General features: G+C 39.3%; 1 protein-coding gene and 1 long non-coding RNA gene across 15 annotated transcripts in view; one reads left to right on the top strand and one right to left on the bottom strand.

Moving 5' to 3' along the window:
* Positions 1 to 27,994, bottom strand: part of AIG1 (androgen induced 1) — a 242,083-nt gene that overhangs the window by 84,216 nt on the left and 129,873 nt on the right. Inside the window, exon 3 of one of the 14 annotated variants that reach the window (XM_077895486.1) lies at positions 6,328 to 7,093. The exons of 12 other annotated variants lie outside the window; for them this stretch is intronic. In XM_077895486.1, the coding sequence (XP_077751612.1) occupies positions 7,046 to 7,093 (48 nt within the window). In that variant the 3' untranslated portion in view covers positions 6,328 to 7,045. Of the gene's footprint in view, positions 1 to 6,327; positions 7,094 to 27,994 lie in introns of those variants that run through there. One more of the 14 variants, XM_077895469.1, reaches the window with a different exon arrangement.
* Positions 207 to 11,831, top strand: LOC144312590 (uncharacterized). The gene is made up of 3 exons (XR_013378093.1): positions 207 to 352; positions 9,353 to 9,468; positions 11,595 to 11,831. It is a non-coding gene; the product is annotated as an uncharacterized LOC144312590 (long non-coding RNA).

Below are 27,994 nucleotides of genomic sequence, written 5' to 3'. Positions count from 1 at the left end.
TGGTTACTCAGAAAAGCTCTTCTGAAGGGTAGGTAGTGTGGGGGGAGGTGTGGAACTCTGGCCACTTCTCCCCTCACAACCATCCAAGCCTGACAAACAACAAAGATAGGGTTTTTAAAGGAACAAGTTGTAACCTGTATCTGTAATTACATCTTAAGTTTCAGGGTACTGGAGATAGCCGCCCAGGACATAAAATAGTGCCTTCAAGAATGTGTGAGGACACATCACTCTTACATGTGCCATTGTGACATCCTGTATGCAAACAGGTAGCTCTCACACTGCTTTCATAACAACACTTAAAGCACATGACCATCAATACCTTTCCTTGGTTTAAACATGAATGCATCTATTGGTAAGTCCTAGTAGTCACCCCCCGCCCCCCTTTTTTTCCGTGAAGAAATAATACAGACCTAACTAGCTTCATAGATAATATTATTTTCAAGGCTCATAAAAACTCCATAGACTCTTATAGTCGCTCCCAGGAGATCACAAAGGAGCATTTTCCTTTTGAGACAGACACTGATGCTCAGCATCGCTAACTGTGCCAGAGGGAGAACTCTGTGGGGTTATTCATTTATTTCAGGGTTATAAGAAGCAACAGTCCTTTAGACAGTGGCCAGTGGGCTTCTTGTAGTTTTGCAAGGGAAAGCCAGAGGAACACAGAAAGACCAAGAACTCTTGAATCAGATCCACCCTAAGTTCAAATTCAGGTCCTACCATTTATCAGCAGTCTTATCCCAGGAAAGTCATATCTATCTGTAGGTAGCAAAGAGGGATGTTTACAGATTCCAGAGAGAGACTGCCTGGATCTGAACCCTGGCTCTCCTGCTTACCAACTAGAGGTTCTCAGGCAAGTTTCTTAAACTCTCTGCATTTTATTTGCTTTGTCTATAAAATGGGAATGCTAGTAGTGAAGAATTAACCTACTCAAAGAGAGGTCTGATCTTTGCTCTCAGCTATTAGGAGCTGCTCTCTACACCCCTGGCATAAGCTGCCTGACAGGAGTGTCATTGCCTGAGTTTGGCCACTAAACAGTCTAACAATATGATTTTATGATGGAATTTTTGGGCCACATGGTAGCAGTTCTGTCTCTACAAAGGCAGGGAGACCAAAGATCAGCCATGTGATGGCACACAGCAGTATGTGGTTGAGTCCCAGTAAAAACTCTGGATACCAAAGGCTCAGGTGAACATCCCTGATTGACAATACTCCACAGTGTCACACATCCTCACAGTGAAGAATTGGTGCCATCCATAGGTCCATGGGGAGAGGACAACTGGAAACTCCAGAATTGGATCTTTCTAGACTTTGCTCTATACACCTATTCCTTTGGTTTACTTTGATCTCTATTTTTTTTCTTGTAAAAATGCACAACCATCAATATGACAACATTCAGAGAGTTTTGTGAGCTCTTTTACAAGATTTTTGAACCTGAGGACAGTTTTGAGAACCCATGACTTGCAAATGGTGTCAGAAGAGAGAATGGTCTTGTGTCAACACTATTCTCTTTAGTTTTGTGACTGGTTAACTTTCACAGTGGCTGAAACTTCTGTATCCCCTCATGTAGTCATTAGGAAGATTATAAATTTTGATATATAAAACATGTAGAACAGTGTACGGTATATAAGTTGCTCAGTAAATGTTGGCTACTGCTTTATGAGTGTCGCACACAAACATCTACAAATCATTTTTTTTAGATAAACGTACTGCGTGCCAGTTTGTGTGTTAAATAGCTCAAAATGGTCATCTAAATTCCCAATGAACTCTAAGAATACATGAAAAGAAACTTAGGGGAGTTTAGTAACTTCCCTACGTCAAGTCAGTAAGCAGAAGTTAGGATTTAAACCGTATCCTTTGTGACTTGAGCAGAGACCCATATTTCTTGAAAGCCTATGCTTCTGTTAAGCTAGATTGCCCCAGAAAATATCTCTGGTGAAAGTGCTCATCGACTACACAGCTATATATAAGGATTACAGGTGATGTTTGCAGGCACCCATGCAAAGTGATCAATAAATGGGAACAAAAGCTACCAACTTCCCAGTGGTTTTCCTTGGCAGGATAGAATCTTCCAAACAACTCTATAGGAAAAATCTGGATAAAAAGCCCCATTTCAAAAACTCCTTCATTGGCTGATATCAAAGAATAGCACCCTCATCTCAAACTTGTTTATCCCTTTTCAAAGCAATTATCATTCTGTATGATTGTAGCTTTGGGAGGGGCAATATTTATTCTTGATTGGGTTTTCTACGGACATATGAAATGAATAAACATTTTAGTTTCTGAATTCGAGTGTATCAAATTCCATTATAGTATCAATAAAATGAAAGAAGAAGTAAATTTAGGGCAGAGCCCTCAGGGGAAAAAAATCAAATCACCATGAGAGTCTACACACTTAGAATCTTCTATAGAAGCTGTGTTCCCTTTTTTTTTTTTTTTTACTACTTTTGTATAAATATATGCCACTTCAGTATACTTTGCTGCTGCATATATCAAAATGCTGTCTAGAAAAAGAACTGACAACAATTCCTGTAATTTCTCTCATTCAATGGATTGGACTAATTACACGCCCACTCCTTCACCTCTCCCCAGCAACTAGTGCTTCTTCCTCTTCTCTTTCCTGGTCTTAATCATTTCAACCTCCTTCCCTTTTCCTCAGTTTCTTATAAATTTGACTTATTCTTCATACTTTCTGGAACATTTTGTACTTATGAACATGTGCTATTAATAGCAATGTTTCAAATTGGGATAATTCCTCAAACTGCAAGCCGCCTGGTTGCCATGGGACCCAGTGTGTTATTAGGTTCACTTGGTTCATCTTTGGGGTGCCAACTCACCTTGAGAAGTATTACAGAGTTCTCATAAACCTGAGTAACCTCTCTATGACTTAACTGGCATGGGCTAAGAAAGGGCTGAAACAATTCCCCAAATTCTCACTGCAGATAATTAAATAATTATTCAATCTTTTGTTTTATTCTGCTTGTATAGGTATTTGGTTCCTTCCTTCTCTCCTTCCTTCCTTCCTTCCTTCCTTCCTTCCTTCCTTCCTTCCTTCCTTCCTTCTTTCCAGGTATCTGTTAATAAAATAAATGCATATCCTGGATAATGGCAATACTTATCACTAGAATAGGTTTAATAATACGTTTCCATCTACATTGAATGGTTTTTATGAGCACCAAATAATACAATGTAGGTGAGAAAAAGTGATTTGCCAACTATCCTATCCAAAGGTAAAAGATTATTATAATATTCACTTGGGGAATAAGGACTAGCTAATGTTCAATGTTTTGAAGAATAAATCCAGAAGCTTTGTTTACTACCTGGGCTTTGAGAGGTGCTATCCTTAACCAAAAGTGATAATGGTCACTGATCCTTAGTGATGTTAATTTAGTGATAACAATGTTACCAGTTGTTTCTTCTTCCAAGTTTGAACTATTAGTCATATTAATGGCTATTTCCTTTGTTGAATATTTATTTATTTAAAATTTTTATTTAAATTCAATTTATCAACATATAGTATAACACTCAGTGCTCATCTCATTATATGCTGTTGAGTATTTATTTAAATACAATGGCTTCTTAGAGAGGGAATTTAAGTTCAAGTCCCCTGAGTCGTCAGGAAAGGGCTATTGTGGTAATACATGCTATAAGCTGGTGAACTCAAACTGAATTTATCCATTTTTCAAAAAAAGAAATAACCTGATTATGTAATAGATCACAAAAGCCCCTGAGTAGATGTTCAGATGCCAGGACTCTTTCAAACTCCCCACATTTTCCCAGCTTGTAGAAATTTTCACAATTAAATCAATTGTCCATCTGGTATCTTTAATCCCACAGAGTTTTGTTTGTGGCACTTCAGGTTAAACTGTTGAGGGGGAAAGCCTTCTTTATCCTGAATTTTCTGTTCCAAGTACATTGTGAGTTCTTAGTGGTGACATTTTAAGAGTCCACACCTACGTGAAACATTTACCGCGTGTTCAGAGGCTACCCAGTGTATGGTGGATTCATGGAGTCATTGTAATACTTTCATCACCTTCAAGGAATCCACACGCCTCAGATTGGGAATTTTCTACCAAAAAACAAAAAAAAATCCTTAAAATCTTAGCTGGCAATCAAAGAGTGGCAGCTCTTGACTTGAGGCCTGCCTCCTATCCCCACTCTAATGCCATTCCACCACTCAGACTCTAGGTTGAGATACCATCTTCATAGGCCATGCTATTTAGAGCTCCCACGCCTATCCCACCTTGACTGAGAAGTGAATTCTCTCCTCCTTCTAACCTCATTCATATTCATTTCCTCCAGGAAGCACTCTTTCAGGAATAGTCAGCTACCCTTCCTTCTGTGTTCCCACACCACAGAATGTATAATTCTGCTATTTCATCTTGCAATATTGTGAGCCAGTGTTGCTCAAACTGTTTGAAGTTGGATGCCGCTTTATTCATCTTTGCATTATCAGCGCTGACCAGAGAAAGCAAAGAGGTTTCAATTCATGTGCCAATTGTTGTAGCTTGACAGGATCACTGGAGCACTAGGGTAAGAAAGATTTTGAGGCCAAATCCTGGTATGGTAGAGAAGCGTGTTGTAATTGATTAACTATGCCTGTGTTGAGAGCAGAAGGGGAGAGCCGAGATATCAGTGCCACATGTGCATCATTCCCATAGAGGTGGAAGCTTGATAACGCCTGTTGTGTGGAGAGTATACTTTCTGGTTCAAACTGAATGGACATCCAGTCACAGTTGAGCCTGGCAAGTGTACATGATAAATGCCTGTTGCTGTTTTATCCCCCTTTAACCTCAACTGTTTCCAGAAAATCTCCATCTATTGAATCCCACTTTCCCTCCACACTCTAGGGGATTTCATTTCTTATTGCATCCTCAGTAACAATAAGGCAGTGGTCTAGGGCAATATTTCTGAACCACAGCCAGCTGACAACATAGAATGATTTATCCTTTTAAGCAAGTACAGAAAGTCTCCCTCCTCCACTATATCAAGACTTTAACAATACCCATGTTACTACTGTTTTACCAAATAAAATGTAAAGGTTCATCTCGGGTGACTTAACATCAGATATCTGGAAAGACGAGACTTCACCTAGTCAAAAGATTCCTGGAATTTTGGAATCTAGGATACTTTATCTGGTTATTTTTAACTGGGAGGTCATTCAAAGAGAGGTAAGACTAAGGTTCCAAGCAAGTATGTAATTGTGGGGAAGTACCTTGCCAATTCCAAGTATGCATGGGCTTCCTTTTATTTTTATTTTTTTTGAAACTCTTACCAATGCTATTTTCACAATTTCACTTGGCATTCCAAGAGTATTACTCCTTCTGATCCATCCTGGAATTATTTGGCTTTTATTATCTTCTTGAAATGCTTTAGATAAACTATGAATATCTTAGATAGAATTTCAATTCTGCACTCAATAAGGTTTAGCATCAACATATGCAACTGCAACTGTTGCCACACAATCAACTGATTGTTATCAAGAGCAGAAAAAAAGCTGGACCAAAGCTTATTGTAAAAAGAAGGGCATGAATTGATACACTCCTGTGGAGTAATAAAAACACCCTCTGGTCTGGTCTCAGGAACCAACTCTATCTGCCAACAAACTTTACGTAGATCTAGGACGGAAATAATGTTGGCAGAACCCAATAACCCTAGTGGGTCATCCATCCAGGACATCAGATAGGAGTCAGGCTTAGTAACATTTCATATTCCACAGACCGCACACACCCTGGCCTAAGAGAGACAGTGATACCCCAGGAGTTTCAGTGAGGTCATATTCTCAGCCATCATGTCACAAACATTCCTCTTGTAAGGTACATACAACATTACCAATTTGCATGAAATGGAAGTATTCTGTATCTAGTTAATAATAGGTGGCTAGGTTCATCTTTCTCGGGTTTTCCCAATTGAAAGCAACAAGTAACTAGTTTAGTTTAATCTATATGTACCATAGTTCTGACACTTTTTGGAGACATATTGACTTGACACACAGATTTAGAATTCTCTTAATCCATTCCTTCATGGCACGGGGTCACTAACTTTGATTGTACGGTGAGTAAAAATGGCCTGCGATTTGGAATCAAGATAGAACTCAATAGAAATTTTCGCCCTGCCAATCAGTGGCTATAAGACTCTGAACAGGTCATTACACTTCTTTGTATCTTTACTTTTTCATCTGAAAAATGGGGATAATACTGTCTTTCTCTTAGGGTTGTGAAAGATTGAACAAAGGTACACATGTAAGCTGCCACATAGTAAAGATTCAAATAAGTAATGCAATTTTATTTTTTTAAAAATATTTTATTTATTTATTCATAAGAGACACAAAGAGAGAGGCAGAGACATAGGCAGAGAGAGAAGGAGGCTCCCTGTGGGGAGCCTGATGCAGGACTCGATCCCAGGACCCCGGGACCATGCCCTGAGCCAAAGGCAGATGCCCAACCATTGAGCCATCCAGGTGCCTGGCAATTTTATCTTTACTGTTATTGTTACAGATGCATTATTATGTCCTCTGATGTGATTTTGTTATATATGTGATTTTATTTTTTTCTCATATTATGATATTATGTACTAATCTTACCACTCACTTAAATTTGTCTTCCTTTACTGTAGCTCAAATTCCCTGGTTATTTCTGAGATTTGGATGCTTTCTCATGCTGGAAGTCTTGAGAATTCTTGGTTCTCCTCAGACTGCTATTACTCCTGCTCATCCTAAGCCCTTCCCTCTACTTTTTCTTTTTACCCCGGAGGAGGAAATATGTCGACACAGATAAAAATGCAGCTGAGTGACCTTGCTTAAATGCTCTGCACTTTTGTTTCCTCATCTATGTAATGGGGAGAATAATAGGACCGATCTATTAGGGTCATAGTGAGGGTTAAGGGGGTTCGAATAGTACCCAACACACGATAAACACAGTGGAAGTATTTGCTTAATAAAAACAAAAGGAAATGAAATACAAAGTGGAGCTCTGTTAGGAGATGTAACAGCAGGGCTGAATGGGAATCAACTCTCTTTGCTTGGCTCCTTTCTTTGTCTTTTAATGTCTCATTCCAGAAGTGGGAACATGGTGACAGTCCAAATCTGAGTTCGTATCTGAGGAAAAAGTTGTCAAGAAAGTTTACTTTGAGTAATATAGGCTGAGGGATAAAAAGGCGCCCTCCTTTTAATGGCTCCGTCTCACTCATGAAATCTAGGGATTCCACTTAGGCATTTGGACTAGGTCTGTGCTAAGATAGTGTTTCTGAAGCATGTCCAGGATCTTTCAGGAGCTCTCTCAACCCTTTGTTAAATGTAACTTTAATATCTACCTTGTGCCAGCAAAAGATCAACTGCAGAGGCTACAATTTTTCTGTTTTTTTTCTTTGTTTGTTTGTTTTTAATTTTCTTTACAGCATTCTTCCAATATTCTCTGATGATGGATTGAAGTTCTCCAGGGGGCTTGGCAAACATTAGATCAATGTTTGTATAGGAAAATCTATAGAAATCTGAGTAACTTGTTTTAAGCAAAGAGCATTTGGAATATGTAAGATTTCTGCTTCAGGAGTAAGTAACTCTTCATGGAAGTCTTGTCAGTTAAGACAATCTCAGAGTGTGGTCTGTGGACCAGTGATTGGCCATTATTACAGATCCATGGAAAGATAAGGACAGGAATTGAGAATAAATGTCTAGAAACTTCTAGTGTGTCAGGTCTTGTGCTAGAAAGATAAAGAAATGACACACACCCCACTGTTAAGGAGGTGAAGTTTACTGGGTAAGATGGGCTCATAAATATGGATGTGGAAGTGGAAAGATATGAGGGGAAACAAGATCACATGATAACAGAGGTGGGAAGTTGAACACATGGCCTTCCTCCATTCATTCCTCCTGTCCCTGTCAAGGGGGCTTCTCAGCTCATCAGCAAGCAGCCATAGATAAGCACCCACAACCTCAACATTCTAAAGCTACAACCACAGTCTATTTCAACAACGAAAAAAGAGCCTAAGTTTTCCAGGTGGTGGATATAAGTGTTGTTGGTTCTTTGGTTCCCGAAAGTGTTAATATTAAATATCTGCTAAAAAACATTCAGGGAATTTTAACTTCTGTTATAATTCTTTTGGACTAGATTGCCCTTCTGCTATGTTTCAACTCTGAATGCCACTCTTTTCCCTTCAGAGTTCAGCTCAAATGTCATTTCCATTCTTCATCCTCCCCATATCCTCACTTGTCCCATTCCAAAAATGGCAAGTCCCTTCTCAGTGTTCCAACTGTATTCTGTACATACCTCTAGTAAAGCATTCATTGTACTCCAATTTCAATTGAAAATGTATAAAATATAATTTTTTTTTGCCTGTGAGTGGACTGTATTTTGTTCACCTTTGTATCTTGGTGCCCAGTTCAATAAAGACTTTTGGAAGACCAAGGTTCTTTCAGGTTGCCCCACAGGATGTCAATCTGCCTTGTTAATTATTTCTACCATGTCCAAATTTAAGACAAAAGAGAAGTTGTAACTGATCCTGCTCCATTCCAAATACAAGCCAGTCGTGAGGAGTTCATGTGTCTTAGTGGCAATTTTATTCCCTACTTTTCCCTTCTAAGGACCTTTTTCCCTGGTAACATAAAATCTTTTTGGATAACAAAAAATTTCTTTAGGACCTATCCTTCTTAGCATTATCTTGAGTATTCCCACTAGTTGCAGTTTCTTCAAATGTTCTTGGCTTTTCTAGGGCTAAATGAGCATTGCTAGAGTGTCTGCCTCCACCCAACTCTCTATAACAGACATTTATTATTCCTTATAAATCAACCCAGATATTGTAGCTGGTGGAGACCTCCCCAACTTCAGAGAAAGCAAAGCTGCACCTTCAGATCCAAAAGATTAATTATGATTGGTTTAGGGCATGATGTGTTACCTAGTTCTAGCCAATGAGATAAAAAAGAAAGGCTAGCTTCTTTTCTAGAGTGAAAAAACCGGCAGAAACAAGAAAAATGCCGCAGTAGGGAGAAAGGCTTTTTCTCTTATGATTTCCTTTTTTGCTTTGGATATAATTTATAAGACAGTAACTCTGGAAACAAGGCACAACTTATAACCACAAAGCAATAACTTTGAGGATAAAAGGCCACCATACTAAGGGTGGCACATTGGAAACCTAGAAAGAAACTAGGTCCTTGGTGGCATTGCTGAGCAATTAAAATAACACCAGAAAAACACTTACCCTTTGACTTCCTTTTATGTGAGAAAATAAATTCCTAATTTTTTAAGTCACTGGTCATGTTTTCTGCTACTTGAAGCCAAAAGCTTTCTGATTAATATAATTCTTGAAGTTTTTCCTGCTTTTCTTTTTAACTGAGACTTATTTCTTTTCTCCTTCCCCACAGTTTTAAACTCTAGCCTTCTTTCAAAGACAAGTTCAGTTAGAGTAGAAACGATTTTTCCAGAGCTGGTGGTAAACTTACATGGCATCTGTTCATTAGATGAGGAAACCAAGGGAGAGGTAAGTTCAAAGATTTGGCCAGGACATACACAATAAACATTGGTGCTGGCATCCAGCTCTTCTAATTCCTAATCCTGGAACTGTGACTCCTGAAAGTCCTGACATACTGGAAGATGAACCATAAGTGTAACACAGTTAAAGGATGGTACTGTTTTTGACACTATATTCCCAGGCCCTAGCAGAGTGACTGTACACTGTTGCTTATAAAGATTTGTGAGATAAATAAGTGTAGTTCCAACTATATTATAAGTTCCATGAAATAAGACTTCCATAATTGGCTACTCAGGCCTCAGCATGGTGCACAGCATACAGTAGATTCTCCATAAATATATATTTTTTTGGTGGGTGAATGACTGGGAATTGCCATTGGAGGTGTGATGCTATTTTTGAGACCTGAGGAATTAGTCAAAGGCACTGAAACTCAAAGTATTGGATGATTATTATCGAGATGGAAGAAAGGACACCAAAAAAGTTAAATTCTTGCACTCAGAAGTCAGTTAGTGGGCTTTAGACTTAGGTTTCATCACTCACCAGTGGCATGGTCATGGGTAAGTTACTTACCATTTTCCTTATATACAAAAATAGGGATAGGAATAGTGCCTCCTTCATTGGGTTTTTGTGAAGACAAAATGGAATTATGAGAACATAAAAAACTTATAGCACAATGCCTGGTATGTAGGAAAAAATTAATATATAGTCATAATTTTGTCGTCTGTGTTTTTGAAGAAAATACAACTCCTAAGGAGGTATGAGAAAGGAATGTGGTTTAGAACAGACAAAACAGTCATGTAGGCTGACTTAATGCAAATATGTTTTAAGGGGGGGTGCATTTTTGGTTTAGGTAGCTCATTTTGCTAACAGTTTGAAGAAAGAAAAAGCTAAGCAGATGGCATGGTGACACAAAGGACTGCAGCCTACTGCTGCTAGAGCTTGTAAAAATGGAACCCCATGGCTGCCAGCTTGGCTGAACTTCAAACAAGTCCCACAAAGAGTGTAACTCGCTCACGAGGGGGCAGGAATTTGGTGTGAAGCTCTTTAAAGTGCAAAGAACATTATCATTACGTTCATGGCAGCTTGACTCAGTGCTGGGTCCTGGCCCAGATGGGAAGCTGGTGTCAGAAAACTGTGGTCAGATAGTGCATTGCATGGAGGGACTCCAGAGATGGAGGCCTTTGAAAAACCCTTACTCCAGAATAACGACAAATTACCAACAGATGGCGTGAGTCACGGAAGCGGGGTCTGAGTGAAGCATCTGCAAACTCACGGCAGAGGCCCTGCCCTGCTGGGCAAAGCGAGCAGAAGCAGGCCCAGGCCCAGATGGCCGCGAAGGTCACCAGGAGGGGCATCAGCCATACGCGCTCTACTCCTGAGAACTGGCACAACTTGTAAAGCCCACAGAGGCTTCCCACTATCAAATAAACCAAAATATCCTCATCAGGGAAAACATCACACTTCCTCTTGAGCTTACTGGTTACAAGAAAATAAAAAGGTATTGGGGGTAAGAAGTAAAAAGCAGAGCCTAGGGAAGGTATTTAGTAGAAAAAGGCTACCATTCTCTCCATTCCGGAAGCTGATTTGATAACACTTCCTTTCTCATGTACAGGCTTAGCTTCAGATCAGAAACATACTGTAGATTGTATCCTTCCCACCTATTTTCCATGCCATTATTTTATAGAATCTAGCCACGTGCAAGGCTGTGGGCAAAAGTATCTAAACAAATTACAGATTTTTTTTTTCTTCTTCCAACATGTGTCCTGATGGACACCTGCAGTGATGAAAGAAAACACTAAACTTATTAAAAAGAAAAGTCTTAAAAAAAAAAAAAAAGAAAAGTCTTGCATTGAATGACCTCACGGCATTCCATTTAAAGGAAAGCCTGTCTTCTGGGGTTCCATGGTACCTCACACATATCCTACCCCCTCACCTTGGATGTAACCATTCCCTAACCCTCGCTTTTGCCACTAGAATTTCAGCCTCCCAAGTCAGCATCATATATCATTCATTCATTTATGAATCCCCAACACTTCCCACCTAACATTTAGTAGGCCCTCAATTAATGACTGATGAATGAATACATGCATACGGGGGTATGGAGTAATAACTAGTTTTTGTTTTTCCCTTTCCAGGAAGGGAAATGCATTTGAACTCAGCATGGGATAATCCTTTTGCCATATTCTCAGCCAATCTGATTGAAGTTCATTTCATCTTCATCTCCTAATTGGTCTTTCCTCGTATTATGGATCATAGAATATTTACCACTGAAGGTGAAAGGCCACTTTCTAAACGAAAGTCTAAGTATTTCTGTTCCACCCTGCTATCAATGCTGTTAGATTAGGTTCTTAAGTGTAATTTGTATTCCTTCTTCCCTAATAAAAAAGATCATAATCAAGACCTGTCTGTGGAATTCTTTCACCCCATTCCCAAAAGAACATTTGGAAAATCTAGGTTAAGGAAAAGGAGGCTCTAGCAAGGTGACACTAGGGCTGGATTCCTTTTTTCCCTTCCTACTTTATTTCTCCAGCAATTTTTTTCCCATGTAAAGACAAAACCCAATCAGTGCTCTATCAAAAATTTTCTTCTCTTTTGACAAAAAACTCTTAAAAGATATCTGATTCTTTCAACCAGGTAAGGCAATAACAAGGAATATCTCTTTTCTTTGGGAAACCCCTGTAGGGATACTCATCTCATTACTATTAATCCACTTTAATTGACCTCTAAAAGAAGACAATTGACAAAAGCAACAGGAATTGACCTCATGCAGTTTTTCAGAGCATAATTACTTTCTCGTCTTTTATGAGTGAGTACATTGTATGAAGAGATCATGAAAAGAAATCTTTTCTCTTTGAAAAGGCAATTTGCCTAGTGTTTTACTTTAACAGTAAGAAAAACTTTCAAAGTCCAGCTCTTCCTCTCTGTCTAGTGATGTGGTCCATACTCACTCTCTACCTTCCGCCTCCACCTCCATGAGGTTGGGCAGAGGTGTGTTTTTTGGGGGCAATTTTGTAGTTTTCAGAACATCCTCACTGGCACTCAAGCACCATGGACAGATGCCAGACATCTAGCTTCTCAGAAGTACCTAATCAAAATGCAGATCTTTTTTTTAAAGTAAAAAAGAAAGAAAAAAAGCCTTTTCTAATGATTTACTAACTTGGTAAACTATAAACATGATAGAGAAAAACCAGCACTTATTCACATCTTGGTGGTTCCTCAACTACATAAGCCAGGTTCATTTGCCCTTCCTCTCTTTTATCTCATCAAACCACCAACCATTCCCAAATTTCCTAAACTGTAATTGCGGCAAAATGAATGAACCAAGGTCATGTAATCTGAGGACCTGGTTTTAAAATTTAAGAAACTGATTTTCAAATGATTTAGGAAATGGCTGCAGTGCCAGGCAGAGCCACCCCTACTGTCCATGCCCTGAGGTGACAGTCATCATTATCACTTCATGCTTCAGCTACTTTCTGGGCTTCAGAGACAAGTGGGTTGGATAGTGCCTGGAGTAGAGCCAGGTATGAGACTCATGGACACCTCTTCCATCAATCAACACCTCCCTCTGCTCATGGCCTCCAGTCTCGCTGTTTATTCCATATACATTTAAGTTACCATTATTTGGCTCAGGGGGATTAGTATAGGCTGAGAGCTCCCAGAGTATAAGAAAGAGGTGGCATAGCCAGCGTATTACTTTGAAAAAAAATCACCATTTTATATTTTTATATTCATTTGTTCTACCTTAATGCATACAGATTTATTGATATGCTGTCTTTTCAATTAGAAATTAATGGAGCCAAAAGGAAGCTATGGCATAAAATGGTGGAAGAGATGCAAAGAAGAAGAAAGGGCCCCAGAAAGTAAGCGATCTTGAAAAAAATAAATCTAGGTAGCTTGTTTTCTGCCATAAAGGCAAAAACAAAGTAAAGAACTCAATTATTAGCAGATTATGGTGATAAAACAAGTAACCTATTTAAGGCTTTGGTCTTTTTAAAGAAGACACCTAGAAAAATCACTTTTTACCTCAAAGGAAGCTATGTAATCTAGAATTTAGGGGTATATGTATACCTTCCTGTCAAGGACAGATGGCTCATACACATGCATTTAGTCATGGCATGATGCTTGTCTACTACTTTGTAGTAGTTGCTGGAGGGCAAGGTCTATTTGACTGAAGAACTCACCAGGAGCTGCTTAGCCTTAATCAAGGTGTCCACAGCTCAACCTTTTCTCTGTTACAAATGGATATTCTTTGTTCCCCTCCTACCTTCTCCTTAAAATTATCAAAAAGGCCCCCCAATGACACAAACTCATAAAACACTAAAAACTGACAGCTGTCTCCTAATTGCGAGTTTGTATGAAAGTTTCATTAAATGCAGAGAAACACAACAGATTGAGAAACACCGTCCCTGTTCTTTGCACTGCACCTCCCCAGTCAATCCTTCACACAGTTGTCAGCATAATCTTTCAAAAGTCCCAAATTTGATCTACATAAAATCTCTCAAAGGCATCAAAGGCTTCTGAATGCCTTCATGATTGAATTGCAACTCCCTAAGCTGGCATCTAAGACCTTCGTGCTCTGGTGTCTGACTGCATCTCCTTCATCTCCCACCAGTCTTTCATATACAGCTTGTGCTCTGGGCATATCAAAGAACTCTGTTTGTTTAGTATTCCAGACTTTTCCTGTGTCATTTATGTGTGTGCTGTCAAATACAGTAGCCACTAGACACAGGCAGCTATTGAGTACTTGGAATATGATTAATTTGAATTAACCCATGCTGTAAGTATAAATAAATGCCAGATTTTGCAGACAGTATAAAATAAAAAATGCAAAGTAACTCACTAGTAATTTAAAAATGTTGGTTAGCTTTTAAATGAGAATACTTAGGATTTGTTGAATTAAATAGAACATACTATTAAAACAGATTTCATTCGCTTCTTTCAACTTTTGTTTAATCTGGTCCACATTCGTGGTTTGCATGATGTTTCCATTGGGCAGCACTGGTCTACAGTTCTGCTCGTGCTTCCTCAGTAAGAGGCCTCTTTTTGTTTCATATACTAAGATAGCTATTCCTCCTCCTATTAAGAGCCTCAGCGTCACTTCTGGGGAAGCTTTCCTAGTTGACTTCATGTCCTTCATATCTCTATTATAAAAAACATTAACATAATATCTATATTGTAGTCACCTTTTTAGGTGTTCGTCTCTTCCCTTAGATTGACTCCTTGAAGGTAAAAGCCCCTTCCCCATTATTTGTGCATGAAGCACTGCCATCCTACAAATGCTTGCTTAATTAACTAAATGCCATTTCAAACCTGAACATCAGTAGTATTCACTCATGTGTTAATATTTTAGTATTTGCTACACGTTGTGAGAGATATAAAATGTAATCCTTTGTATTTATATAGTATATTGAAGTTTATGAACTACTATCATATCCCGTTACTTTCTTCAAAAATCTCTGTCAGGGAATCCCTGGGTGGCTCAGCAGTTTGGCGCCTGCCTTTGGCCCAGGGCGCAATCCTGTAGTCCCGGGATGGAGTCCCACTTCGGGCTCCCGGCATGGAGCCTGCTTCTCCCTCTGCCTGTGTCTCTGCCTCTCTCTCTCTCTATGTCTATCATGAATAAATAAATAAAATCTTTTTAAAAAATCTCTGTCAGAGTCAGGCTACTTATTTATATTCCTTTTTCAGACAAGGAATCTAAGTCCTGAAGAGTTTAAGTGACTTTCCCAAAGTCATGCAACATTAGAACCCAAGAATAGGAGGTGTGATGGTTAATTCCATATTCAAGAAGCAACAAATAGTTCTGAGTGGCTGAAATAACGAGTGTTAAGACACAAAGTTGGAGACATGTTGAAGAGTCAAACTTTTTCCAGTTGGCTAACATTCTTCAATTTTTAGCATGTCCTTACCTTCTTTATGAGCTTTGCCACATCTAAAAGCAACCTGGACTACTAATTACTTAGTATTTTTAAAATAGATTCTATATTGACTCACTGACTTTATTTTTCATCCAAAGCAGTAGTATCAATGGTTTGAAATGTATGTATTGTTATTAAAATACATTATGATAGTATACTATTCTTATTAATGTGTAATATATTCCTTATATATGATATTTAAGATGTAATATGTTATATATTATAGTTATAATTATTTTAATATATGTTAAATTAAACAAGGAGGCCATTAGATTGAGTTGGTTCTAATGCCTAAGCTGAAGCTTATATAAGCAAACCAGAAGCTAAGCCTATAAATGACTAAAGTTTAAGAAATTGAAATGTAAGGACAAATAATTGAGAGTCAAAGAGGCTTTCCCAAATAAAGCAGCTCCTTAAGCTACAGCCAAATAATCTTCTTGTTTTGCTTCCATGTCTTCTCTATAGAAGTGTTGCCCTTAGCTCCTGTTTGTAGAGTGCTCCTAACCACTGCTGGCTTGGCACTGCCTGGTCCAGGTTGATGTTTGCTCAATTAAACTCTCACAATTTTAATATGATTCAGTTTATCTTTATATATATATATATATATATATATATATATATATATATATATTCCTAATAAACAATAAAATAAATATATTTTACTTATATAAATATATAACATATAAATAAATATAAAATAAATTCCACTAGGAATATCCATACCATCTATAATGGACAGTGGGAATGCATTAAAGGATTTTAAACCTAGAAGTGACATAATAGGGTTTATATTTAGAATTCTAGAAACCAATCTCCTAAACTGAGGGAAAGGAAGGAAGGTGATGGGATGGCAACTCTAGTCAACAGTAAGTTAAGAGAAGATAAGTGAACTTGAACCACATTTTTAATTACCTTTAAATAAAAAAAGACACTACGGTCATGAAGTGCCATGTGGGGTCTAATGTGATGTCACTTCCTACCTCTGAATGATGAGGCTTTATAAATGGGGTAGGCTGCACATGAAATAGTGCCATATAAACCAGGAAAACTCTTCCTTGGCTATGGCCAAAGATCATTTTTCTGGAGGTCTAAATACCAGAAGCATCCAAAAAAATAGAATTATTATAAGAGAACTAAGAAAAAAAATTAAATGGCATTGGCCTGATCATTTTTGTGGAGAGTGGTTCCTGGAGATGATGTCATCTGCTGAAATAAGAATGATGAGTTGGTGTTTTCAATGGCTGAGTAATATTCATATATATATACATATATATGAATATATATGAATATATATATATATATATCAAATCAAACTCCAATAAAAACAAAAGAATGATGAGTTGGCAAGGTCATGGTGGTATAACTCATTTGACACACATGCTCAGTGACATCATTACATAATAAAATGTCTTTTTTCCAATTCTGAACAAGCTACATATATCTGTTTGTAATAGAACCCCAGAGAAGATGGAAAAGAGTTGACAGTGGGGTTGTGGGAAAGCTTTGCTGGGATTCCCAACTTGGGCAATATTAGCTGTAGACTGCTTCTTCTACAGAAACAGAAACCAGGAGGCTATGCAAGGGAAATTCAATTACACAATAAGCTGGTGTTGGCACCACAGTTATAACTTGAGTCTCTTCAGATTAATTGCTTTTTGCAAGGAAAGGTCTTCCAATGTGAGTGTAGTAAGTACAAACAGTTTCATGTGCTTTGTTCATATTGCAGGAAACAGAGCTGCTTTCTTCACAGTGTCTTACCGCCAAGTCCAAAGGCACTCCTGGAGTTAGGCCTTCCCTCTGCCAGAGGCACAGGACCCGCAGAGGGCCATATCCTGCTTCTTCTGGCTGGGAAAATCACAGCTCCTCCTTTTGGCCCCAATCTGGGTTTCTACCATGGTGTTGGTACGACCCAACTCTGCCAAAAAGATCTTGGCCAGGCATCCTTCAAGGAGATGTCTCATGTGGCCACAAAAGCAACTTTTGCCTTTTCCCAGGAATAAGAATTAAACTCTTAAATTGAGAGTGAGTTGGCGTTTTACACTTGACATCTTGAAAATGGAAAGAACATATTTTTCAAAAGCTAGCTAGCTCCACACCTACACAAAAAGGCAGATGAAGGTTACCTTAGTTTTCCTTGCTCTCCAGACCACACCTACCACTTTGGTGATACTCATTTTTTTATTGGTTTTGAGTTTCTGGCAGTCCCCTGAGTCCAAAACCCCTTGTCTCCCTCATTCCTGTAAGTAAAGGAGATTCAGATCTCTATACTGGCTGGGTAGGTTCTCTTTCCTGCTCCTCAACTCTTCCCTCCTTCGTGGTGGCCTATGGCTCTTTGATGCTTCTGCCTTTCCATATACTCTCCTGGTTGGGCTGACAGGACACTTGCTCCATGCCACAGTTCACTAGACATGGTGGTCATGGTGCCTGACATACACACAGTCCCTGCCGTGGCCACCATTGTACCCAGCTCCATTGAGCTCCATGCTTATATACAGCAGGCACTGAAGAGCATTTATTGACAGGCTGACTAACTGGCTATAGGTAAGAATCTTGTGTTCTGGGATCTGGGATGACAGCCCCTACCTCTGAGAAGTCTACTATCTTTGTTTAAGAATTGTAAATCAAAGACAGCAATTCAGACAGTTAATTGTCTTTCTTTAGGTTAGGATATTTCTGGAAATAGGATGCTTGGTGTCTTGCCCTGACATCTCAAGTTCCTTGAGAGGATGTGAAATCACTACCCTTCTATAATTCCATTAATATTTTAATGGTCATCTAAGTTAAGTGGTTTCTACATAACTGTCATAAAATTATGCAAATTCAGAAGCCCAAGCATTTCGAATTCAAGGAAAGTTAACTGCCTATATTTTCATTTTTGAAAACTCATACTCAGATAAAAGTCTTAGGTAAGCATATTCACAGCAGTTGACAGAATTATTTGAACAATTATTAATGTAAAGAAAATGATCTCTTGAATTAAAAGGTTACAGAGAATGAGCCCAAGAACTGTCATTTTAAGGTAAGATTGTGCAGGTGTGACTTTTTTCACTCTGCCAGAGCACTTTTGCAAGTCAAACAAGTGGATAAATACCAAAACAGAAGTCATAAAATTATGACTGAGTTCCTTGTTACCATCATTCCAAATGATCTCTTTGCAAACAAGGAGCTTCCTCTTAAACAGATTCTGAGCACAGATGTTCTCTTAAAAGAATCTGTATGTCTTATTGATTATAAAACAGTTACACAAACAAATAGACCAAAAGCACAAGTAGAGCCACATTACCCTAGAATACATACAAATTGCTTCTCAAATTGGGACAGAAGCAAGGAGAAAGCGGGACTAATTTGTTGCACACATTTCAGAGTTTGGAGAGAAGCAGTCAAGATTGTAAGTATTTTCCAACACCTGATTTTTTTTAAAGATTTTATTCATTTATTCATGAGAGACATACAGAGAGAGAGAGGCAGAGATACAGGCAGAGGGAGAGACAGGATCCATGCAGAGAGCCCAACGTGGGACTTGATCCTGGGACTCCAGGATCACACCCTGGGCTGAAGGCAGGTGCTAAACTGCTGAGCCACCCAGGCTGCCCCCAACACCTGATTTGTAATAGATGCCTGACTTACACTGTAGGCATGTGTCAAATTTGCTTCTTTGACCAAGATGTTTTTTAAAAAGTCATCAAATTATTTTGTCCTTTTGGGCAAACCAGGCTAAACAAATCAATGTAAAGAGTCAAGGGAAAGTTGTGTATAGTTTTGGAAACTCACTATCACTGACTTGATGGTTTTAATTTCCCAGTTTTTGTTTTAAATTTATTTTTATTTATTCATTAAAGACACAGAGAGAGAGACAGAGAGAGACAGAGAGAGAGAGAGAGATTGGCAGAGACACCGGCAGAGAGAGAAGCAGGATCTATGCAGGAAGCCTGATGTGGGACTCGATCCCAGGACTCTGGGATCACGCCCTGAGAAGGCAGATGCTCAACCTCGGAGCCACCCAGGAGTCCCTAATTTCCCAGTTCTTAAAAGAAGCAAAATAAGTGAGTATTGTTACCATGTATTTTTAGGAACTTTGGGCTGATTGAGGAAACTCTGGAGGTATTTAATTATTGGCAGGGCAAAAGTGACTTTCATTCAGTCATTCAATCATTCTACATTTACTAGCTCCCCTTATGTGCAAATTATCTGAAGCAGAAGCATAGACCAGATATATGTACTGCTTCCTCTCACCTCTCTTCTGCCTACTTGTGGGGTGTCTAAAACATAAAGCTGATTAACCACAGTACAAAACGGAGCGCCCCCTGAGCTACAGGATGTGCATGAGACATTGTAAGTAGAGTTCAGGAGGTAAAAGGAGAGCTTCTCACTGGGCAGATCGGGGAAGGCTTTTTGGAAGATGATGCACATCAGCCCGAAGGACAAAGTGGGTTTCAACAGTGGAGATAGAAAGGAAGGATGGAAGAGTCAAGCGGGAGTGCATAAGCAAAGGCACATGGGCAGCCAAGGAAGTTAGGGAAATGGTGGGGTTTGTTGAGAACCTACTATAGATAAAGGACAATGCTTGGAATTAAGCCTGAAAAAATAGATTGGACCTCATTAGGCAAAACTTTGAATGCTATGCTGGAGAATTTTAACTTTATTAAATGGGCAATAGGAAGTCATGAAAGGGTCTTGAGGCAAAGAATCGTTTAAGAGATGTACTTTCAGAATATTAACCTGACAAGAGCACATAGGATATATTAGAGGGAGAAATGGAAGGCAAGGAGCTCAACCAAGAGAAGGTTACTATCCTCCAAGTGACAGACTGAGGACAACTTTGGGCACCAGAGAGATGTAAATGAAGGGCAGATTCAGAAAACACTGAAGGTAAACATGGGAATGGCCAAAAGAAAGGGAGAGGGGACTAGTATTTATTGATGACATACTACACATGCTACTCCGAACACTAAATATATAGGATGGACACACGTCCTTTTCTTGCCATAGTCTGCTTATGCTCTTTCCTGTCCTTTCTTTTCTTTTTTCCTCCTTTCCTTTTCCTTTCTGTTTTCTTTTCTTTTCTTTGATCATGAGATGATTATTAACAATGGCTTCTTTCAATCTCAGTGTGTTCTGGTTTGGACAATACATTACACAATCCTATTTTGTATACTCTTCTTCTTTGCTTCCTCAAAACAATCCTCCAATTTACACCTGAAGAAGCTGAACATCTAGAAGTCGCCTCATATCACGTGGCCAGTAGGTGGCAAAGCCTGGATTTGAATCCAGACCTACATTCTGAAACCCGTGAGATTTCTACTATACCTGGTTTCCTACCCCCAACTTGCGACATCTTGTGGTGGGCACAGAGAGGGGGAGGTTCATTAAAAGAAACAGAAATGTTGGAGATAATCAGGTTAGGGTTCATGATGGCTGGTTCTGGTTTGCATGTGTGGTCTGTAAGATCATTAGGGCGCTGGAAAGATTATAGAAGTAGCTTGAGATATTGGCTGAAACTTGGGAGCAAAATCACTCTAGCTACAGATTTGTGAGTTTTCCAAACCAACAGATGCAGGACCTTGGGATTGAATGATGTGGCCATGCTTCAGACTGCAGGACAAAGTTCAGAGCTCAGATGCCTGCAGTGGCTGAGCAGGTCACAGGCATGAGTGAAGGGGCACGTGTGAGACATTCCAGAGTTGCAGGAGGATTATTTTCATTCCTCCCAGAAATTATTTGCAATTTTGGATAGAAACAATATAGGCATTTAAATATAGTCTATTTTTTAGTATACGTGCTGCCGAAGTGAGCACAGTATAGTCTATTTTTTAAATGGTAGTCTATTTCTTAATTTAAAGCTGGTGGGATCCCTGGGTGGCGCAGCGGTTTGGCGCCTGCCTTTGGCCCAGGGCGCGATCCTGGAGACCCGGGATCGAATCCCACGTCAGGCTCCCAGTGCATGGAGCCTGCTTCTCCCTCTGCCTGTGTCTCTGCCTCTCTCTCTCTCTCTCTCTCTCTCTGTGTGACTATCATAAATAAATAAAAATTAAAAAAATATATAAAAAAATAAAGCTGGTAATTAGAGTAATTTCCAGTATTTAAAAAAATCAAAATTTATGTATTTATAAAGTTATTCTGTTAACAATAAGACTAATTAATAGAACAGAAAATTATAGAGTCATTCAACTTTTGTCCTTTTTTTTTTTTCCCTAGGAGAGGTCTCAAATGAGAATTTTTTTAAGGTACAATTAGTTCTTATCAGAAGCACTAGCTACATGCAAGTATATTAAAACAAATTGCAGTGCATTTTTGCTGACCTAAACAACGGCCAAATAATTCAGACACCATTGCCAGAAGCATGTCGATGAGGGCAGGGTTGGCAGGGTAGGGGAGAGGAAGCTGGGAGAGGGGAGGTGGAGAACATTTCATAAAGCAATATGCCCAAGTTTCAAATTTACATACCAGCTTATGTACCTTAGGAAAAATTTTAATTTATTTACAAGAAATAATTACTCCTCTCACCGTTGCTTCACACTTTCAAATTCAAAAGTAAGAAGTGCATGTAAACTTCATGGGCTTACACACCAGTGGTTCTCAAACTTTTAAGTGTTAGATCTACTTGGACTTCTTTACTGGAGGACTCATTACATCACAGATGGCAGGGCCACCTCTCAGGACTTTCTGATTCCCTAGGTCTGGGATGGGTTGTGAGAGTTTGTATACTTAACTAGTTCCCAACGATGCTAGTGTTTCTGGTCCGGGAACCACACTTTGAGAACCTCTGTTCTACACACCAGTGGGCATGCTAGACAGGGGCTGGCTGGCTTCTGCGTTTTTCAGAATTACCGTGGAGCAAAAACATCCACTAAGGTGCTGTTTCTCATGGCACTCTGGAAAATGATTCAACGACATGGCTTGGAAAAGACATCCAACTTTTTGCCTCATTGTCTGTGTTCTGAATCCAACCTAGTTTAATATTTTGGAAAATGTTACCCTTTTCTGTACCGAGCAAAGTAAATATTTTGTCAGTTGTTAAGGATGAGCTGCAGAGTAAGACCTAAAGATGTATCCAAATTCAGCAGGAAAGCTTGGAGCTGCTTTGGAACTTTTTCCAGATTGTGATTTGTAATGTATTTCAGAAGCCAGCAGAAATACCAACCACTCGATCTATTAAGAAAAGGCTGAATGAACCTTTTCACAGCACATTTTTTTTTTCCACACCAACTCTCATTACGCTTGGCAAAGAAAAGAGAAAGAAGAGAAAAAATGCTTTTCTGTCCATAGGATTTCATCCGAGTATTGTTCTCACATAAAGAACTCAGCAGCAAAGAGTTTTAGAATTGGCAGAAATTTTTAACAATCCCTTTTTGACAATTAAAACAACTAAGGCCCAAGGAAGGTAAGTCATTTGCCTGAGGACCAGACAGTGGAGGAGCTGGAGCTGGAATGAAGCTCAAAGGCTCTTGGCTCCTGGGCCAGCAATTTCCTCACCACAACACACCTCCCATGCAATAGAATCCTAAGAGACTCATTTTAAAAATAAACAAAAAAACAAATCCTACCAATAGTGTATTTCATGCTGTGCTTTACCCTAAGCCACTTGGGTATAGGTGGCTTTGCATACTAGTGACAATGCTGGGGAGCGGATAGGAGAGGTCCTGAAGGGCACTTTTCTCATCTTCCTTGCTCGGCATTTCCTGAATCATCTTCCACTGCAGTGATTTGAGTTTTTAATATGATGGGTTGGCGGAGATGGTACAGACACAAGTCTCATTATGGTAAGAAAGATAAGCCCCATATTTTGACATAGAAATATGTGGGGAAGACTTAGAGCGGGCAAAGGGTCTTAGAGATCATCAGGTTCACACATCTCACAAACAGATGAGGAAACTGGTTCTCAGGACCCTAGGAACTTGCCGGGTTTTCAATCTATTCAATGGCAGAGCCTGACCACAGATCTCTTGCCCTGCAGCACATTGCCACTTGGACCTTATCATCTTATGTACTATAGTAGAGTATGTTAATTTAAGCCAGAAAGATGCATGCTTCACTGTGAGTCTAGATCCCAAAATACTGAATCTATTCAGTATTTATAAAGAAATATGGTGATAATAACAGCTAACATTTCTTGACCACAACTCTATGCCAGGCACTGTCCTAAGTGCTTTACATAAACTATGCATCTAATCCATCATATCACTGAAGAAGATAGAATACCATAAGGTAGGAAATGGAAATTAAGGATGAAGTGAAATAATGAATGTGAAGCACTCAGAAGGCCTGTGCCATTTTTCCAGGATATGCCATTGTCTATTAAATGTGATAATATAACCCACATTTTTCTCTATTTCTTCAGGTGGATCTAGAAAAAAGTGGATCTAGATAAAAGTTATGAGCCACATGAGATTCAAACACAGGTAATATCCTTGGGAACTAGTTGCCACCGGCAGAGACCACAGAAACCACAGTGTAACTTGGATGAAAATGCCCTCAAAGGTCAACAGCTAAAGGCAGAGACCACAAAAGAACTGAATTAAACAGGTTTGTTCTGGGTCTTAGTTTCAATGAATTCAGGGGGTTTATGAGATTTCTCATCAGCCGTTATCACACCCAAGTTAGAGGGGAAAGTGAATGTAGTATGAAGATGTCTTTCACATGAAGGCAGTTTGCAAAAGCAAAACTGATCATTCAAAGCCAGTGGTGAGGACCCAATTTCCTTAATAAGAATGCACAGATCTGGGAATCCCCGGGTGGCTCAGTGGTTTAGCGCCTGCCTTCGGCCCAGGGAGTGATCCTGGAGTATTGGGATCGAGTCCCACATCAGGCTCCTTCCATGGAGCCTGCTTCTCCCTCTGCCTGTGTCTCTGCCTCCCTCCCTCTCTCTCTCTCTCTGTCTGTCTTTCATGAATAAATAAATAAAATCTTTTTTTAAAAAAAGAATGCAGATCTACTGGTGAAGGAAAAGAATATCACCCCCAATTAAGATGAAACAACAGTACTACTCATTACAGTAACCAAGGAAGGTGAGTTGTCTTATAAATTGACCACTTGGGAATGTGTGACTTACCAGGACTGGGACACTGGCAAGAAACTGGGGAAATCCAGACAGAATCCACCCTGCTGCTGCTCACTGCCTCTCATGCCTGGCAGCTGGGAAGGATTCATTCTGTTTTGTTACAGAGGGATAAACTAGGATTAATGAGTAGAAAAGACTCATGAAGGTAAATTTTGGCTCAAGAGAACGCTTCTTAGAAATTAGACCATCCAACAATGACTGTGCTGCCAGCTGAGGTGGTGTGTGCTCTGTCGGTGGTCAAGGAGAAGTCCTGGGAACACTCAGAGTGCAATTATTGGCATCATAATTTTCATTATTGTTTTAGTCATTATCTAGTGGCATTCCACCAGGTAGATATGGGCACAGATTAGTGTCGAAATGGCTTCACCAAGAGAGGCCAAATAAGTTGCTTTTCAGTTAAACTTGAGTTTGAAGGAAGGTTCTAACATTTACCAATTATATTATTTACAGCTGGTAATTAAACCTCTCTGAGCCTTCCTCAGTTTCCTGGTCTGTACAACAGAGATTACAATAAGTACCTCTCCTGTTCATTTATTCATTTGCCCCATACTTACAAGGCACCTACTGTGGGCCAGGCACTTTTCTAGGTGTTGGGGATTTGGTGATGAACAAGATAGATAAGATCTCCATCGGGTTCACATTTCAGTGTGTGCAGAGAGTCAGAAACTATACAACTAAAGATAAATACAAGCTAACAAGCTGATTAAATACTTATGAATGTAGTAATACACATTGTGAATTAAATAAGACAGGATGTCCAAGATATCTTTAGTTACAATGGTCAAAGAAAACTGCTCCTAGACTTGGTATACAGGATGCCTGGATGGCTCAGTGGTTGAGCATCTGACTTTGGCTCAGGGCATGATCCCGGGATCTGGGATTGAGTCCTGCATCGGGCTCCTTCTCCCTCTGCTTATGTTTCTCTCTCTCTCATGAATAAATAAATCTTTATTATTATTAGTCAGGTGTTTTTTTAAAGATTGATTGATTGATTCCTGAGACACACACACACACACACACACACACACACACACACACACAGAGGCAGAGACACAGGCAGAGGGAGAAGCAGGCTCCAAGCAGGGAGCCCAATGTGGGACCCGATCCCGGGACTCCAGGATCACACCCTGGGCCGAAGGCAGGTGCCAGACTGCTGAGTCACCCAGGGATCCTCATAAATAAATCTTTAAAAAGAAAAAGGAGTGTGATCTACTATAGAATTGGAATAGAATAGGTTCTATATTGGAACCTAAAATAAGAGAAGAAGCCCTTTGACCCCACCAAGCTATACTAGTGGGTTGGGGTGAGTAGTTCCAGATGAGGTTGATGATGAGGATTAAAGGGGGTAATGTTGGGTGATCTGCCCTGCAGTTCATGTCACACAGGAAACACTCACATTATTCCTACTAAGATAATTCCATGATATATTGATGACCTTGTGTAGTCAGGGCAGATAGGGGCATCCCTTCTCCATTCTTGGACATCCCCAAATGCCTGAACCTCCCCACTCTGCTAATCTCGTTACTCTACTAATACCCAGTCCAACACTAGCAAAATTTGAGTTTGAACCACTGGAGCGTACAGACTTTCAGAGCTGGAAAAGATCTCCGTCTGTGCATATGTCAATGAACACATCATGATAATGGGTAATCTAAGGGCTCTTTGTAGTAGCCTCTGAAGCCCTCCAAAATGAGAGATTGGGGTGGTTAAGAGGACGGGACTCTAGGCCTCCTGCTATTACTTCAACCAGAAGAATTCTACAAGTGTCTGTTTTGTATTTTATTTTTCACTTGAAAACTGAGTTGTTTTGCAAAGATAGCCCTCCAGTTTGAAAATTATCATTTGAGTCTAGTTTTATAGGTAAGGAAACTGAGTTTCAAAGAGGTAAAATGACACAATCGAGGTCATTCAGCTGGTTTGTGGCCAGTTGGGACTAGGACCTGTCTCCTCACTTCTGATTTAATAATTTATCCATCTGTTTTACTAAATAAAAGACCTATACTCATCTTTATAGGTATGGAATTTGTTACTGTTCAACTTTATGTGAAACAATCCCCTTTAATAAAAATATGTATCTGAGTTCTGATGCTTTGGGAAACAACCCTTCTATTTAATTAATTTTGAACAACAAATGCAGGTCCTGTTTTCAGGATCTAGAGCTCACAGAGGTTTCCTCAGAAAGAAAATATGTTTCAGTTAGAGTCTAGAAGCAACATTTGAGGTAATAGGATTAGGGAAGAAATTTCTAAAAACAATTTTTTTAGAAGTTGAATTAGTCTTTCCTACCTGAAGGAAAACTAAAGCTAAAAATTGGTGATCTACACTGATTGGTGTAGTTCACTAGAGAATTGATGCAGTTAACTAAAGTGAACTATGGAGTCGAGAGTCAGAAAGTAGCGGAGGCTTAGAAAAACTACAAAAGACTTGATTTGCACAACACTGAGTGAACAAGGATGCCCAATTTTAGGAATCACTACCTTTGATAGTGGGAACAGCTTATGTTCTATTTAGACTCAAGTTCTGGAGAAGAGGGGGGCCTCTTGGCTACTTTAAAACATCAGAAGCAGGTTTAGAAGACAGAAATAGGCAAAGATACGTAAAGACATGTCAAACACCTGCTTCCAGGACAAGAAGTTGGGCAGGAGAGTTAGGTCAAATAGAGGCAAGTTTCCTAGGAGAGTAACAATGGGGAACTTATGATACTTTTTTCTATTTTGGACCATCAGAGCACCACCGTCATGAAGGATGAGGTCATTTAAAGTGTTTCCTGGATTAGATGACAGTAGTTAAAGAATAAGTTGTCCTCTTTTGGTCAGTTAATGCTGGCAGCTAAAGCAAGGAAATAGGAGCATTTTCACAAGGTCGCAAATCTTTAGAGCTCAAGGTTCTCTCAGAAGAAGGCTAACAGTTTTCTCTTCAAAGGAGAGTAAAGGTGTTCCAAAAAACTCTACAGCTAGATGGAAAAATAAAAAACCCAAATGAGGACAATACTAGCAGTAAGTGTAAGTTACTATCTTGGGTCTCCATAGACTTCATTCAAACTGCTAAAGAAAGTAAATTCACAAGTGAGAGAATGCAATTAGTGGACACAAATGAGAAAACATTCACACTAAAATCACAATGAGATGCTGGACTTCCTTCTATTGCATGAGTGCTGACAAGGGTGTAGTGAGGCTGGTGACCTCATGCATTGCAGGAGAGCGGTATAAATCGATACAGCCCTTCCAGAAAGAAAGCAATTTGGCAACATGTCTTGAGCTATAAACATGGTCATACCACATGACCAGTAACCCCACTTGTGAGAATCCATCTTAAATAAAAATACATGAAAAGCTATATCCATAAAGATGTTTGTTGGAATAGTGTTTAAAATATTACAAAGTTAGAATGGGCAAAGAATTTCAGTTCAATTCAGCACATGGTAATTGAATACCTACCAGTAGCTGGGCATAATAAAGAAGAGTTCTTTCTTTCAATAATTCATAATCACAACTTAATGCCTGTACTCTTTTCAATATTATGCCACCATTGGGAAGGAGGTTATAAAGACACTGAGATT

This window comes from Canis aureus, chromosome 1, assembly GCF_053574225.1.
Source record: "Canis aureus isolate CA01 chromosome 1, VMU_Caureus_v.1.0, whole genome shotgun sequence".
In the NCBI taxonomy this organism is placed as follows: Eukaryota; Metazoa; Chordata; class Mammalia; order Carnivora; family Canidae; genus Canis; species Canis aureus.
The sequence above is the reverse complement of the archived record's forward strand: the minus strand, read 5'-3'. Positions and strand labels throughout refer to the sequence as shown.